The 14,706-nt window shown below is 45.7% G+C and overlaps 1 protein-coding gene and 1 long non-coding RNA gene across 17 annotated transcripts in view; one reads left to right on the forward strand and one right to left on the reverse strand.

The window, feature by feature from the left end:
• NRF1 (nuclear respiratory factor 1) overlaps nt 1–13,567 on the reverse strand; it is a 45,951-nt gene extending 32,384 nt beyond the window's left edge. For 8 of the 12 annotated variants that reach the window (XM_052680778.1, XM_052680777.1, XM_052680776.1 and 5 more), the window contains exon 1: nt 743–3,393. In XM_052680778.1, coding sequence (XP_052536738.1) covers nt 743–965 — 223 coding nt within the window. In that variant the 5' untranslated portion in view covers nt 966–3,393. Of the gene's footprint in view, nt 1–20; nt 179–742; nt 3,394–13,381 lie in introns of those variants that run through there. The other 4 variants (XM_052680769.1, XM_052680770.1, XM_052680767.1 and 1 more) reach the window with 4 other exon arrangements.
• A 193-nt stretch (nt 13,568–13,760) lies between these two features.
• LOC128079496 (uncharacterized) overlaps nt 13,761–14,706 on the forward strand; it is a 32,391-nt gene continuing 31,445 nt past the window's right edge. For 4 of the 5 annotated variants that reach the window (XR_008206182.1, XR_008206179.1, XR_008206178.1 and 1 more), the window contains exon 1: nt 13,761–14,617. This is a non-coding gene — a long non-coding RNA (uncharacterized LOC128079496). The remainder of the gene's footprint in view (nt 14,618–14,706) is intronic. The other variant, XR_008206180.1, reaches the window with a different exon arrangement.

Here is a 14,706-nt window from a genome sequence, read left to right on the forward strand (position 1 = left end):
GAAACTCCTGAAGATTTTACCTTTTTGTTAAGGCAACCTGTTGGCATGTCCTCACTTCCAACTGCAAGCTGTCTGTAGCAAGGGTTGACTGCTCAGCATGTTTAGCAGGGACGCTCACCGCATCTATAAGCGCCGATATTGAGCTGCTTTGCACAACTTCTGACAAGCAGGTCAGGAGCTTTATTCCACAAATAAGGAGCCAGATCAGTTTGTGAGTGCTTATTTATCGATTATCATTGCTTTCTTCTACTAGAGAGGTAGACCCACTTCAAGGCAAATTTTAAGGACATGTGGCAGGGGTTTACTGGAAGGGGTTTGTGATCCTGAAACAGTTCTTCATTCCATAGATAGAATGGCTTGGGTTGGAATGAGCCTTAAAGATCATAAAATCCCAGAATGGGTTGGGTTGGAAGGGACATTAAAGACTATGGAATGGGTTATTGGGTTGGAAGGGTCCTTGAGGATCACAGAATCATGATATGGTTGGGTTGGAAGGGTCCTTATACATCATGGAGTTATGGTATGGCTAGGTTGGAAGGGTTCTTAAGGGTCACAGAACCATGATGGGGTTGAGTTGGGTTGGAAGGGATCTTAAAGCCTTACTTAAAACCAAAGCCAAGAAGAAAGTATTCACAGCATCCCAAGGGAGCGAAAGGACCACTTGGACACCCCCGGGCCCAGATGGTGACGTCAGTATGAACAGTTGGTCATGAGAAGGATGCTGAGCACCCTGTTGCTTTACCTGCTGCAGCCAGGTGGGCCGTCACCTCGTCGGCTGCTGTGGAGTTGAGGATGTCAGAGTCATCATAGGACGTGTCCTCAGGTGAAGAAGGCGAGTCCTCGTCGGCGCTCAGCATGCTGTGCTCTGTGTAGGTGGCCACGTGGACCTGCTGCACCTGCTGGGCCACTGCGTGGGCCTCGATGGTGGCCATGTGTTCTGTTTGAGTGACGCCGTGTTCTTCCATCAATAGGTACTGGAAGGGAGAGAAAAATCAGAGTGGGTGTTAGGGATACGTGTGCCATAAATAAGGAGAACAGCAGGTGAAGCCAGCTGGGTGAGCAGGAAGGAACAGAGGTTACCTCCCCTAGTGGACTTCCACAGGAGGGACATTACTAATACAGGAGGCAGAAGAGGTTCTGAAAAATCCTATTTCCCAACTACACAGCACAGCACCAGAAGCAGGCACCATTGCTGGAGGAAAGGTCTTCACTCACCTGGCATTCCCAAGCCGGAGCTTATTTCTGCCACTTTGACACCAAGGGAAGATGCTCAAGAGCAATACATAATCCAACCTCAACATCCCAGGACGTGCATTACAATGACAGTACAGAGCTTTACTGGTAGCAAGTTGTGTTCTGGAGATGACTTTTGCTGCATTATTTGCCCAGAGTCCGGAAGTGGGCAAAATCATTACAACCTAAGCATAAGCATTATGTAAAGCATATTTATTTAATGTAGCCAAGTGCTAAACCACTGAGCAGAGCAGCAGCTCACACAGTCAGCAGGGCACCAGAGCATGCAGCATGAACATAAATATGAGCAGAAGATGCTCAGGTATTGTGAGTGGGTATCTATTGTACACTGGTGGGAAAGCACCAGCACATCACAAACTGTTACATCACATACCAGAGGACCTTGTGGCCATAATAACGGGGTCAAATTCCATGGCATTAAAAGCTCTTTACCACACCCTCTCCATAGAAATCTGTTCAGCTTTTCAGGAGGAGAGAGCCAGGAGCACAGACCTGGCACGGTGCACTGCACCATCAACTCAACCACAGCGTGCCAACACGCAGCTCTGCTCTTCCAAAGCTTCCCATAACTTTTATCATATATATCCTGCCAGAAATACACAACGCTTAGCAAATGATCAGCATGACAGCCACTGTGACAAAACAGTCATCAGGCTGATGGTGAGTCCAAAAATGACATCATCAGGACCAACCACGCAGGAAAAATGGGACAGTGAGATCCATGCCAGGAGAAAGAACTCATGGCCAAAGTTATCTTGGCCAAACCAACCAAGGACAAGTACTTGAGAGATTGCAAGAGGAATGACTACAAACGTAGGATGCTCAGTGGAAAGAAAGGAGAAGGAAAAGCACCTCAAACTGAGGACAGGAGGTGTGGTGGAAGGCAGGTGGAGATGACCTGAGTTTCGTCCTGATTTTGAGAGAGGAAGAAGGGCAAGGCACATCCAAGGCCACAGGAAGAAGTACCAACAACATTGTGTACTGAACACTAAGGGCATTTATAAAGTAGCTCTCTCAAAGGCAGCTTCATCTTGAAGACACCACAACCAGCAAATCAATTCTTTTAGCGAATTCCATCCTCCAAACACTCAGAATCATTTTTCCCCTTTCAAAATCATTTTTCACATTTGACTCAAGCACAGCTATTATTTATTTATTTTCTTTTAATGGGAAACAAAAGCTGCATCTCAAATGCAGGGAGAATATTCCCTGGACAGCACTAAGGGAAAGCTTCCTGCTCAAATGCCAGAGGCACAAACAGTTGAACGGAGATGAGAAGTTCATAGAGGAAAATACTGACAGGAGACTTAGGATGAGCCAAGCAAAAACCCACTATCATGCAAATAAGTTTCCAAATACCACCATTATTACCAAAATGGCTGCAGGCAGTCACATCCCCTTGCTCAATGGACAACTTCCAGCCAGCAGGTCCAGGGCTTTAGGATGGGTTTGCTCCATGTATGGGATCGCACAGTGATGGTTCTTTTTGCAGCAGCCTTTGTCCTCCTAAGCTAACTCCAACCTAGGCATTTGGGAATGGTTTCTCAATTCCCAATACAAAGAAATCCAGCTAGACCTTTCCAAAAGTGGTACTGAACTTCCCAAAACGCCAAATACGCCAAGCCCAATCTGGTTTCTCTCCTATGCTTTTAACAATGAGAATCACAAAACAAATGGCTTCACTAAGAGCTACCAACTTCATGGTGGAGCTGACTCTTATTTTGGCCATCTCCTATCCAGAAAAGTGAGTTTCTTGCCTGGGAAGCACTAAGAGAAGCCCTAAGTGTTCTTAAACTGTACGGATGGAAATTAAACTCAACTTGGGCTCCCAACAGATGAGTTGAGGCTGTTTCCTAGCTAGGCATGCACTAGGGGAGCTCCAAAATGCTGAAATGCAGTTGTGAGACCATTACAACCCTATGGAGGTTAAAGCTCCAACCACCTTTCCCATTCACAATCCAGCTCACAATGGAACCAGGTGTTATTCAGCCCTCCTTACAAGTCACTGTGATGTTAGAACCGCCCAAAGGAGACCAATTCAAATACCTCCAGTAAGGAAGGGTTTGAGATGCCAAGATGCATTGAAGCAACATGAAATATGTTGGTTGGAAACAGAGCCAGTATAATCTTCTTCTAATGAACTTACAACATAAAGTTGTACACAACATAAAGTTGTAAACAACATAAAGTTGCCATACAACATAAAGTGCTTTCCATTGAAATAAAGAAGTGTTTACCCTCATAAAAAAAAATACTACCAGAATATATGTGACAAAGTGTAGCCACCACTCAGCTCCCCAGGAAACCAGACTGCAAAATGAGTGATGCTTCTGACACTGCTTTCTTTAGGAGGAAAAATGCTTGAACCAGGGCAATACAGACAGAACCTATGGGCCATGCATTCCTAAGTGGGCAAACAAGCAGCTGGGTGACCAACATCAACACAAGGGTGCCCAAAAAGAGCAGACAGGCACGTGTGGGCATTTGCTCTCATTTTTACAGGCACACATTGCGCTTCCACCACCAAGCAGAACCTGGATCTGCCCTTTCTGCACCCTCATCTTCATCATTCCAGGCTTATAAAAGTAAAGAGAAGCTGGGAAAAGGGCAAGAAACTACTACACATCTACCACAAACCAGGACTTACTCTCCAGCGGATGGGGAGTCTGCCCAGTTGTGCATAACCCAACACTACAAGCTTCAGTAACTCATTTCCACATTGTAACTTGGATTAATTCCAGTTTGACCCACTAACTGACTTCACTCAACGCCAATTTTCTTCTTTTCCAACTTCTGCACTCGTTCCATGTCTGCACATTTGACTTCTGGAAAATTCCCAAACGTCTCCAGCACCTGGAGGGCAAAAGCCTTATAGCTGTGCGTTGAAAGTTTGGGTAATTATTTGTATTATCCATTTTTTCATGTTATTCCTGCAGGATTCCTGGTAGAAATCAGGCTGTGGAGCACAGAGGAAGAACCATCCGAAGAGCCACCGAAGAGCCACCCAAAGCAGCTCCGCCATGGATCTGATGGACTGGAAAAGGGATTATTGCACAGAGCATGAAAGGAAAGAAAATGTTCTCGATTCATTTCAGAAATGAACATTCCTCATTCCAGAAAACAAGCACTTAATTCCTCTTGTGCTTTATCAACCTGAACAACTTCAGGTGCAAGGAAATCCTGATGCCATGACGATGCTTGTGGAGAGTGTGGCTCAGTCCTGAAGCCTTGGATGAGAGCCAAAAGTATTTTAAAAATCATTTAAAATGCTTGAAGACAGAGAAATGAGGATAAAGTCACCTCAGCATGCAGTGCAGTTGCCTTGTGGTTGTGACGGAGGCTCCTTTAATGCGCTGCTGACACCAGAGCTGGAAGGAGAAAAGCAACCCAAAATAGCAAAACTTGACCACTGAAACAGCAGAAAACAACAGAAAAGGAGCGCAAAAACTGTAAATTCTATGCTTAACTCAAAGACATGTGGTTGAAAATGGAGCTCGTGTCTACTCAGCGTCATCTGTGGTGTGAGTAGAAGTAGCCACACCGACACAAAGCCCCACTGGAGGAACTCTTCTACCACCAACTCATGACAGTTGGTGCTTCATGAGTGCTTCAAACTGAGACAACGATGAGATGTCCACACAGGAAAAAAAACAGAAGGAAAAACATCTTGGGATGTTTCAATAATTTCTATATGGACGCAAAGCATGGACCACGTGAATGAAGACTGAAAGACAAGGGCTGAGACACACACTGTATGGGTTGTAACTCCAAATTCTGTATTTTCAGGTTTTTCTTCTGCTTGGACATTTTGGGTGGAGGTTTCTCCTTTCAAAACTCACTTCTTCATAAAAAAATTCTGTCTTTTCTTCAAGTGAACGCTCTTTGCTATCACCAAAATGTCTCCTAGGTGAAGGTTTTGGAGAAGATCGAGGCCCCAGTTGGGCACTGACACCGCAGCAGCTCCGCTTTCCGTATGGAATAAGCAAGGATTGAGAAATGATAAGAGGCAGAAAACTGAGGTGCAGCAGCCCATAAAGGTATTGAGGCACAGTGCTGGGAGCACTGCTTCTTCCATAAAACATAACTCAGACTGCTGGGTGGTGATGGACCCACCTGAAGTTAATTTAGAGGTCTTAGAGAGAGGGCCCATTTGGCATAGCTGCAAATAATCCCTCCGGCTCATTTCCTTATTAGTTCCAAAGGAATGGAAACGCTCCTGGTTTCCCCTTTTCCATTTTCTGCTTGATCCCTGTGCTGCAGACCCAACGTCGAGCATCCTGCACAGAACAGCACATCGCACAGCACTGTCTGGCACGACGCAGTTTAGTCTGAAAACCAGCTTTGAAAAGGGAAAACATCATTAAATGTCTCACTATTCCAGCATCACGCTTTTAACTGCAATAAATGCTGCTCCAAGCTCAGAGAGCTGATTTTTTTTTTTTTTTCTTCCAAAAAAGTGTGCAACACCTCCTCTCTTTCTTCCACTGCTTCTGTAAAGATGGTGAGCATCTGGAGTTTAATGTGCCTTTAATGGATTCAAGCCTGCCCTGTAAATAAGTCACTTGCTTTGCATGAAACCACCACCATCACACTGGCACCTTTGTTCTCGGGGGTTGCTGTGATCTGGCTGTGTTAAACCCCATGCAGCAGTGCTGCTGGCTCTTCTTCTTGCAGTGCTGTGCTAGTTTCCAGCCACATGCACCAGCACCCCTGCTAGGAAATGGGCTTCCCCATCAGCACATAGACCACTGGTGCTCCACCTTTCTCCTTCCCCGTCTTGCACAAGGATTGCTTGCAGGAGCTGTGATGAAGTGGTACTGCTGCCCAGCACTGCTCAGGAGCTTGCTTGCAACTTTTCTAAAGGATGAGATCAGAAAGCACTTGTCCTGTGTAAGTCCTATGTACTTACCACAGCAGGTTGTTTGATTTTAAAACCTATTTTCCACTGGTGCTGTAGGTTTCAGTGAATTCCCAGCTCCCTGCAAAGACGGCCTGGAATAATTCCTAAGTGAAAAGTGGTCCAAGGGGAAATTAATCACTCACCACCTACTGATAAAATAAATTTCCTACTCCTACTTGAGGGGAATTCTGCATCTGAAATGGTCTCCCACTGTGTTTTGCTGTTCTGGCATAAAGCTCTCTATGCATTTTTCAAAGCAGAGGTGCTTCCTCATCCCGTGAGAATCTCATCAGCAGGTTTCAATGGTGGAAGAATGAACCTCACGCACTGAGATTTCCACAAGGACAATTGCAATCATGCCTTAAACTACTGCTGCTGATCAGCCCTCATCGCAGACCACAGTAGCCACGTTTTGACCCATTTTGGATGGGTCCCAGCTCCATCTCCTGTCATTGCCACAGCCAAGCAATACCAAGACCTGGCTTTTCTTAGGGGGATGCAAAACAAAGCCTTGGACTCCTGCTGGAAGTCTCTGTGTAGCATCCAACCTGCTGACAGCTCTCCCAGGTTAAATATTATTCACACATTCAGCTTTAGATAGGGTTCGATGCCATGCCCGTGCAACGATGTGTCTCGATGGAATTAGTTATGTGGGTTTGATAAGGAAACGATGCATCCATCAGCAGCAACATTGATTTGTATCTTTATTATTACCCCAACTTGTTGAAAACACACATTGAAATGCAAAAATCCCATTGTTCTGGCACTGGTGGAGAGAATTGGCTGTGGTCCTGCACTGGCAGAAACAGTAACTCAAGCCCTAGGAGGGACTGAAATCCACCTCTTGTCATCCCACAGCGTCCTCCTGTGGCTTAATGCAATTATCCTTTTAATTAGGCTGGAAAAATAATCCCTGTGCTAACAGTCGCAGCATAAAAATCCTAAAAAAAAAAAATACCCTAGAAAAGCAAACCCATGTTTTTACTGTGCCTTCCTCATCAGCATCTCACCCAAAAGAGCTGCAGTAAAACACAGAAAGCCTGGAAAAGAAACAAATGGGATTTCACACCTGTTTATTGAGCATGTAAGCGGAATGTGGACAGCAAAGCATCTGACAAACAGCGTCCTCAAAGGAACCATTATGTCCATTTGCACACTTTCATTTCAAGAACCATGGAAATCCCAATTTCTAATTATTTTACTCTGAACCATGTGGCCTTTAAGACATTCTAAGCGAGTTGCTCTTCTCTAGTTGCTACAGCTTTTTAATTAATTTGAAGAATTGCTAACCCCATCAGCAGCAGGACCGGAGGATCTGCTGTTTGCTGACGGCCCTTTACCGACAGGATTACTGCCCAAAAGACAGAGCACAGCCCTGGCAGGCTGAATTAAGGTACGAATGTTCCCATTTTTAATCCTCTTTTATAGAGGGAAAGGATTACTGTTACGCTGGGCTGCTGCAAAGGAACGTAATGGGAGCGTTGCGAGGAGCACACGAGTGAGAGGACAGGGGTTGGCACACAGCTCTGAGATGCTCACTGGGGTTTGGAGGCAACACGACAGCACATCTGGAGACAACAGAACAGGAGATTTGGAAACAACACCAAGAGATCAACCTACTGACCATGGCTGCCTTCCTGAGCACTTGGCCAACAGTGTTGCTTGCCCTCACGTTGCCTTAGCTCATCACCTACCACGTGGTAAGGTCACAGGGCATAGCCCTAATTAAATAACCTGCACTAAATTACGTAGCTCTGATCTAAGATGGCAGGCCTGGCTATGTGGCTGGCTGGTTCTGTTGGTGATGTGTTCTGCAAGGAGCTCATAGAATGGGTTGGGTTGGAAAGGGCCCAAGAAGCCATCATGGCACGGTCTATCCCAAACCCAGGCTTCCTGCCTGAAAATGCACATCAGCCTATCTCCAGCTCAGCTAGATGAGACCACTCTGCGACTACCTAAGTACATGCATGCTGGATTTAAGTGCATTTTAAGAACATTCTTCTCCTCTGTGGGATCAACAAAGAGCTCCTTAACCTGCCCACCTTGCTCCTTGAAGCACATCACTTACTATGCAGCTGTTTTCCATGCAAGCTGAACACTCAAAATTTAATCTGTTAAAAGATGAAATAGTTACTACACGTTTCTAACAAACATGCCTACATACAAACGGGGCTGTTCAAGCTCTGAACAAACACAGGGGCTGAGCGAGGTTTTAGGAGCTGCTGCAACACACAACCATTTACTTTGTGCATGGAGAACAGAACACAATATTTTATTTGCAGCTGCATTTTGTGTTTTGGAGGTCTTTAACATTTCCTCACCGCCACCTCCATCCACGTATGCTTCTCATTACCAGAGTTTAAGCATTACAGCCATCACAGGAACACACACCATTTGCTTCTTGGGCAGGAGACCCACCTTAATGCTTTACCTTTCACTCAAAAACATGGTGCAGAAAGAAGCCAGAAAAGGAAAGACAACTTGCAGCCCTAGGCAACTATGAGAAGTGCTTCACATCAGCCTGGCCTTCCTAGGGAGAAAGGGAGCAGCACTACCCCAAGTCCTCTCTCCTTTATAGGGAAAACTGAAAAGTTCAAGGACCTTTCTGGGGTCCAAAACAGCAGGAGACTCCAATAGCTGAAGCCAAAAATAAGGGGATAAGAATTAACTGACACAACATTGAGGATGTGGCAATGTAAATAAAGCACGGAGGAAGTATTTTTGACCCAGACGTGGGGGAAGTTTCCCAAGCCGCCGAGTCATCTCCATTTGATGACTTTAATTAGAGGGTTACGTAATAAACAGTGGGTGGGAACTGGTTTTTTTCTGATTGCGTTACTTGTCGTAGAATCATGGAAGGGAGTAGATTGGAGGGGGCCTCAAAGATCATCCAGTTCCAACACCCTGCCAACATCTAACCTAAATCCCCCCTCTTTTAGTTTACAGCCATTGCAAACTCCTTTTTGTCAGAACCTCACAGGGGCAGAAAACCATCTGCACCAACCAAAATAATGCAGGTGAGGAAGCCCAGCACAACGCCCCGTGCTCCTTGCACAACAACATGCCCTGTCCCCCACACAGCAGGACAAAAAGGTGAAAAACAACGACTGCAAAATAATGCTGGGCTCCTCAATCCTATAGAACCCAGGATCAGATGGAATATACCTGCAAGACCAAGTGCTGCACAAGTCTCTGAACGTTTACACCGCACAAGATGAAAAACAATGGCATTTCCATTGATGTCAACATGTCAGCAGGATGGATGTCTGCTGCTCTCCATCAGATACAGCTTCCAGCTCCCCAGTGTCTTATCCATCAATAGCACAGACTCCTTGAAGCTCAACAGGTGACTCATCCACAACCAAAAACCCAACCAGCCTCTGCCAGATGGCTGAGAAGTATTGGGGGAGCCAAGAATAAAAGGCTGGGCTAGTGGAGACCAACAGACCAACCTTCAGCAGTAGGAACATGAGCAACCACCAAACTGGATGTGAGATGAGGAGTTTTAAACCACGAGGGGACAGATTACCTTTAAACACAAGTAAGATGTGCCCCAGTGTGGTGCCCATATGCCACCCAGCCCCGTCACCCAGGGGTCCTGGGTGGGCTGCACTCCTCTGGCATAGCAGCTGAAACCCCCAAGAGGGAACTTTTATCCTCAGCTGGCTGTAGCTGCTCCTAATTTTAGACAAGCATCCCTAGCAAGTGGCTATTTACCAAACAGCTAATGAAGTGCCTTAGAGGAGAGCTGAGTGAGTCACAAAGCCTCTGCTCCAAGTGCCACCTCAGCACCATTTGCCATTTTTTTCTACTACAGTTACAACTCACAGAGCAAAGCAGGCGAGATCCCCCCCACGCACCAAAAGTTGTTTTAAAAGATCAAGGAATGTATTACAAAATTATTTTATTAAAGGACTCGATTACTGGATAATCACTGGTACAAAAATCAAGCTAACAACACATTCTTCCTCTGAACTTCCTTCAGGAACAGCAGTAGAAAGTCCAAAGTTGAATTTTACAGCAGTACTTGCACCGAAAACCAACAGGAGCTAAGTTCTATTGACAGCACACAGCATTATGCATGAAGATTTATTAAATTTTCATGGTAGAAGGGATGCAAGGGCATCCTACAGAGGCACCGAACCCAGCTTCCTTCCTAGAAGTTATTTTCCGGGCTGCTTTCCAGATCATAAAAGGCTACAGCAAAATAAACTAAAATAAAATAAAAAAATGTGAAAAAGAACCCAAAGCCTCCAGGGAGGCTGAACGGAATCTCCCAGGGCTCCCAACCCATGATCCTGTGGCCATTCATGCTTCATTTTCGTTACAAAGCTCAAAGCCTCCATGTCTGAGCCTGCCAGAAGCCAAGCAGGTTGTGATAAATCTAAACAAAGCTGATTCAGGTTTGTGAGCAGCGGAAAAAAAAGCAAATCCCAACACTTTGGGTTCTCCTGACACCAAAATACCTAAAATTAAAAGCTGACATCTGTGCAGCTGACCAGTCACAGGGCTTAATAAAGCCAGTAATTAAAGCCTAATTACCACCAAGCATAAAAGCAGTGTCTGGCAGGAGTTACAATGCAGCCTTTGCTCGTCATCCCCTACAAGGTTTATGCCATGCATTAATGCATTATGCCACACGTCATTGGATTTGTGGCAGGGAGAGCCCACTCACCACCAAGTCTGCACCTGACAACGTGAGAGCCCTACAAAAGGTGACACAAAGCTCTATCCCAGTGAACACGTGGAGAAAATGATGTATTAGATGATTTAACTCTACATCGTAACACTCAGCCACGTTGAAGGATACCAAAACCCCAAAGAAAGGCAGCGTGATCCAAATCCATGATGAACGAGGTCAAAACCTCAAAGAAAGTCAACCTGATCCTCATCCATGATGAATGAGGTTGAAACCCCAAAGAAAGTCAACATGATCCTCATCTATGGTGGACAAAACCAAACCCCAAAACAAAGTCAACGTGATCCTCATACATGATGAATGAGATCAGAACCCCAAAGTCAACATGATCTTCATCTATGGTGGACAAGGCCAAAATCCCAAAGGAAGTCAATATGGTCCTTATCCACGACAAATGAGATCAAAACCCCAAAGAAAGTCAACGTGATCCTCATCCATGATGGATGAGACCAAAAAACCCAAAGGAAGTCAACGCGATCCTCATCCATGGGGGAAAGGACCAAACACCCAAAGAAAGTCAATGCGACCCTCATCCATGATGAATGAAGTCAAAACCCCAAAGAAAGTCAGTGTGATCCTTTTCCATGATGGACAAAAACAAATCCCAAAGAAAGTCAATACGACCCTTAATTATCCTGGACAAGACCAAAATCCTAAAGAAAGTTAATGTGATCCCCAGCCACGATGGAGAAGACAAAATCTCCAACGAAAATCAATGTGATTCTCAACCCTCCAAAGCAGCCGCCACAGTCAGGCACTTCCCCTTTCCCACAAATGTTCTACCAGACATTAAAAAAATAGAAAACGGAACGACTTCTCATCCGTTTCCCCACTGTTAGGACATGAAAAGAGCAACCCCACTGCTCTAAGGATGAGCAACGTGCTACAGATGGCACAACGGCCAAGGCAACACCGAAGCACAAATGCATAGAACTGTGAAAAATGACACAAATCATCCAGCCAGCAGTGAGGCCAGCACCTCAAAGACAGAAGCACACCATGCCAAAAGGTCTCGAATTCTGGAAATAGGGAAGGGCGTTCTAGATGGGGGGAGCAGAGATCCAAATCTTGAAGGTATGCAAAGAAAATGTTTCTGCACGTCATCAAAATTAGCAGCAGATGCAAAAGAGCTCTTCCTGTGCATGCTTAGGGTGGGGATTTTGTGCTCTGTGATGGTTATTTATGGTTCCCAATCCTAAACAGCTCAGGAAGCAGTGGGAGCCCCGTGGCCACACCGTGGCCTAATAAGAAGGGGGAGGAGGAATAAAGGGAAGAAGTTCAAAAGAAAAAAAAAAGGGGGGGGGGGACAAACTAAAAAAGGGGAGAACAGGGGAAAAATAAAAAAGAGGAGAGGGGAGGAAAATGGGGGGAAAATATAAAAAGTGAAAAAAGAAAAAAATTAAATGGGGGAAAAAGTTTAAAACAAAATAAATAAAGTAAAAAAACTTAACAGGAAGGAAAAAGGGGGGAAACTTAAAAGGAGGAAACATTAGAAGAAAAAAAAAGTGGAAAAAAGGAAAAAAAAAAAATAAAGAGGGAAAAAAAATTCAAGGGAGGATAAAAGAAAAAAAGGGGAAAAATAAAATAAGGAGGGAATGAAAAAAAGGGGGAAACTTAGAAAAGGATTAAAAATGGAGGGAGATTAAAAAAAAAAGTAAAAAAAAATGCTAAAGAAAAAAACAAGGGAAAATTAAAAAATTAAAAAGGGGGAAAAATAAAAGGAGAAAGTTAAAAAAAAAGGGGAAAAATAAAAAAGGAAAAAATAGGGAAAAACAACAACAGAAAATGAAAAACAAAAAAGGAAAAAATAAAAAGGGAAAAGCAAAAAAAAAAAAAGAAAAAGCAAAAATAAAAAGGGGAAAAGCAAAAAAAAAAAAAAAAAAAAAAAAAGGGGGGGGAAAAGCCAAAAAAAAAAAAAAAAAAAAAAAAAGGGGGGAAAGCCAAAAAGGAAAACTGGATAAAATAAACAGGAAAGCTGGATAAAATAAACAGGAAAATTAGATAAAGTAAAAAGGAAAATTAGATAAAGTAAAAAGGAAAAAAAATAGATAAAAAGGGAAATAGAAAAAAAAAATAAAGGAAAAAAAAATAAGAAGGGGGAACAGAAGAAGAGGAGGTGGGAAAATTAAAAAAGGAAGAAAAAAAAAACAACAAAAAAAAGGAGGGAAATAAAGAGCAAGCAGCCCGGGAGCGCCCGGCAAACTACAGCAGGGCCGCAGTAGAAGGAGCGGCGGCGGGGCGCACAAAATGGCAGAGGGGTCCCCGCCGCCCCGCCGCTCCTCCCGCGCTCGGCCCGGCGCTGCCCCGCGCCCGCGGGCCCGGCCCGATCCCTCGGCCAACCCCCAAAGCCGGGAGGGCTCCGCGAGGCCTTCCCGACCCCCCCCGCGGTCCCCCGGACCCCCTCCCGGGGCGGCGCGGCCCGGCGCGGGGCGGCGGGGCCGGGGGTGCTGGCGGCCGGCGGGGGCCCCCGCGTTGCTGCGGCTGCGCCGGGGCTGGAGGAGCTGGAGATTGCGCGGTAGGACACTCACCTCAGAGCGGCTGCGCTGCGGCGGGCCTGCGCCGTGCGGCCTCCGGCGGGAGGCGGCCGAGGACGGGGAGAGCGAGAGGAGAGGGGGGAAAGCGGCGCGGCCCGGGCGGAGCCGCCGCAATGGCGGAGGGGAGAGGCGGGGAGCGGCGAGCGGAGAGCGGCGGCGGCGGGAGGAGGCCGGGGGGAGAGGGAGAGAGGGGGGGTGGGGGGGGAGGAGGACGTATGGCGTCATAGCGCGGCGCCGCCGCCATGATGGGGAGGGAGAGGGCCGCGTGAGGGGCGCCATCTTGGGGAGGGCGGTGTGGGGGTAATGGGGAGAGAGGAGGCGCCATCTTGGGGAGGGGGCGGTGGCGGCGGCGCCATCTTGGGGAGGGCTGAAGGGTGAGTAGCGGGAGGCGCCATCTTGGGGAGGGCGTGGTTTTGTGACAGGGGACATCTGAGGGCTTCCAGTGGTGAGCTGAAGGATGAGCGATCTAAGTGATTTGAAGTGATTCAAGGTGGTGAGGGAAATAATAAAAGTAGGGCTAATTCTGATCAGTAGGAAGGATTTTAAGGAGGGAGTTCGGAATGAGGCTGTCAGGATGGGATGTTTTCTTCACATCTAAAGGATGGGTGCGAGGAGGGAGGAGAGTCTGAAAAACAGAGGGAGGAGGCAAAGGAAATAACAAAAATAGGGATAAATCTGTTTTATAGGAGGGGCTTCAAGATAGGATCACTTAAATGCAATGAAGACGTCAAGTATGAAGTGTTTTCCTCACATCTAAAGGATGCTGTGGATGGGTTCTTCCAATTGGCAGTGTAAGGGAGGAGGATTTGAAATACAGAGGAAAAAGTAGGTGAGGAAATAATAAAAATAGGTATAAATCACTTTTACAGGAAGAATTTTAAGGAAGGATCACTTAAATGCAATGAAGACGTCAAGCATGAGGTGTTTTCCTCACATCTAAAGCATGGTGGGGATGGGTGCTTCCAATGGGAAGTGTAAGGGAGGAGGATTTGAAATACAGAGGAAAAAGGAGGGGGAGGAAATTAAAAATAGGTCTAATTCTTATTAAGAGGAGGGATTTTAAGAAGGGATTTCAGACTGAAGCTGTCAGGTTTGAGATGTTTTCCTCATGGCTAAAGGATGGGTGTGAAGAGGGAGGTTAACAGGAGCTTGTTTGCAGCTGGAAAACAAACATATTTTCAGGAATATTCCTTAAAGTGTATGTTAGGCACTCTGCTGGAGATCTGCCAGGTGAAGTATTCAGTTGCTTTTAATTATAGTAATCAGAGTTTTATTTTTTGTTGGCATAAAATGTGTGTGTATATATATATATATATATA

The sequence above is a fragment of the Tympanuchus pallidicinctus genome, unplaced genomic scaffold, assembly GCF_026119805.1.
Source record: "Tympanuchus pallidicinctus isolate F22 unplaced genomic scaffold, pur_lepc_1.0 scaffold19, whole genome shotgun sequence".
Lineage (NCBI taxonomy): Eukaryota > Metazoa > Chordata > Aves > Galliformes > Phasianidae > Tympanuchus > Tympanuchus pallidicinctus.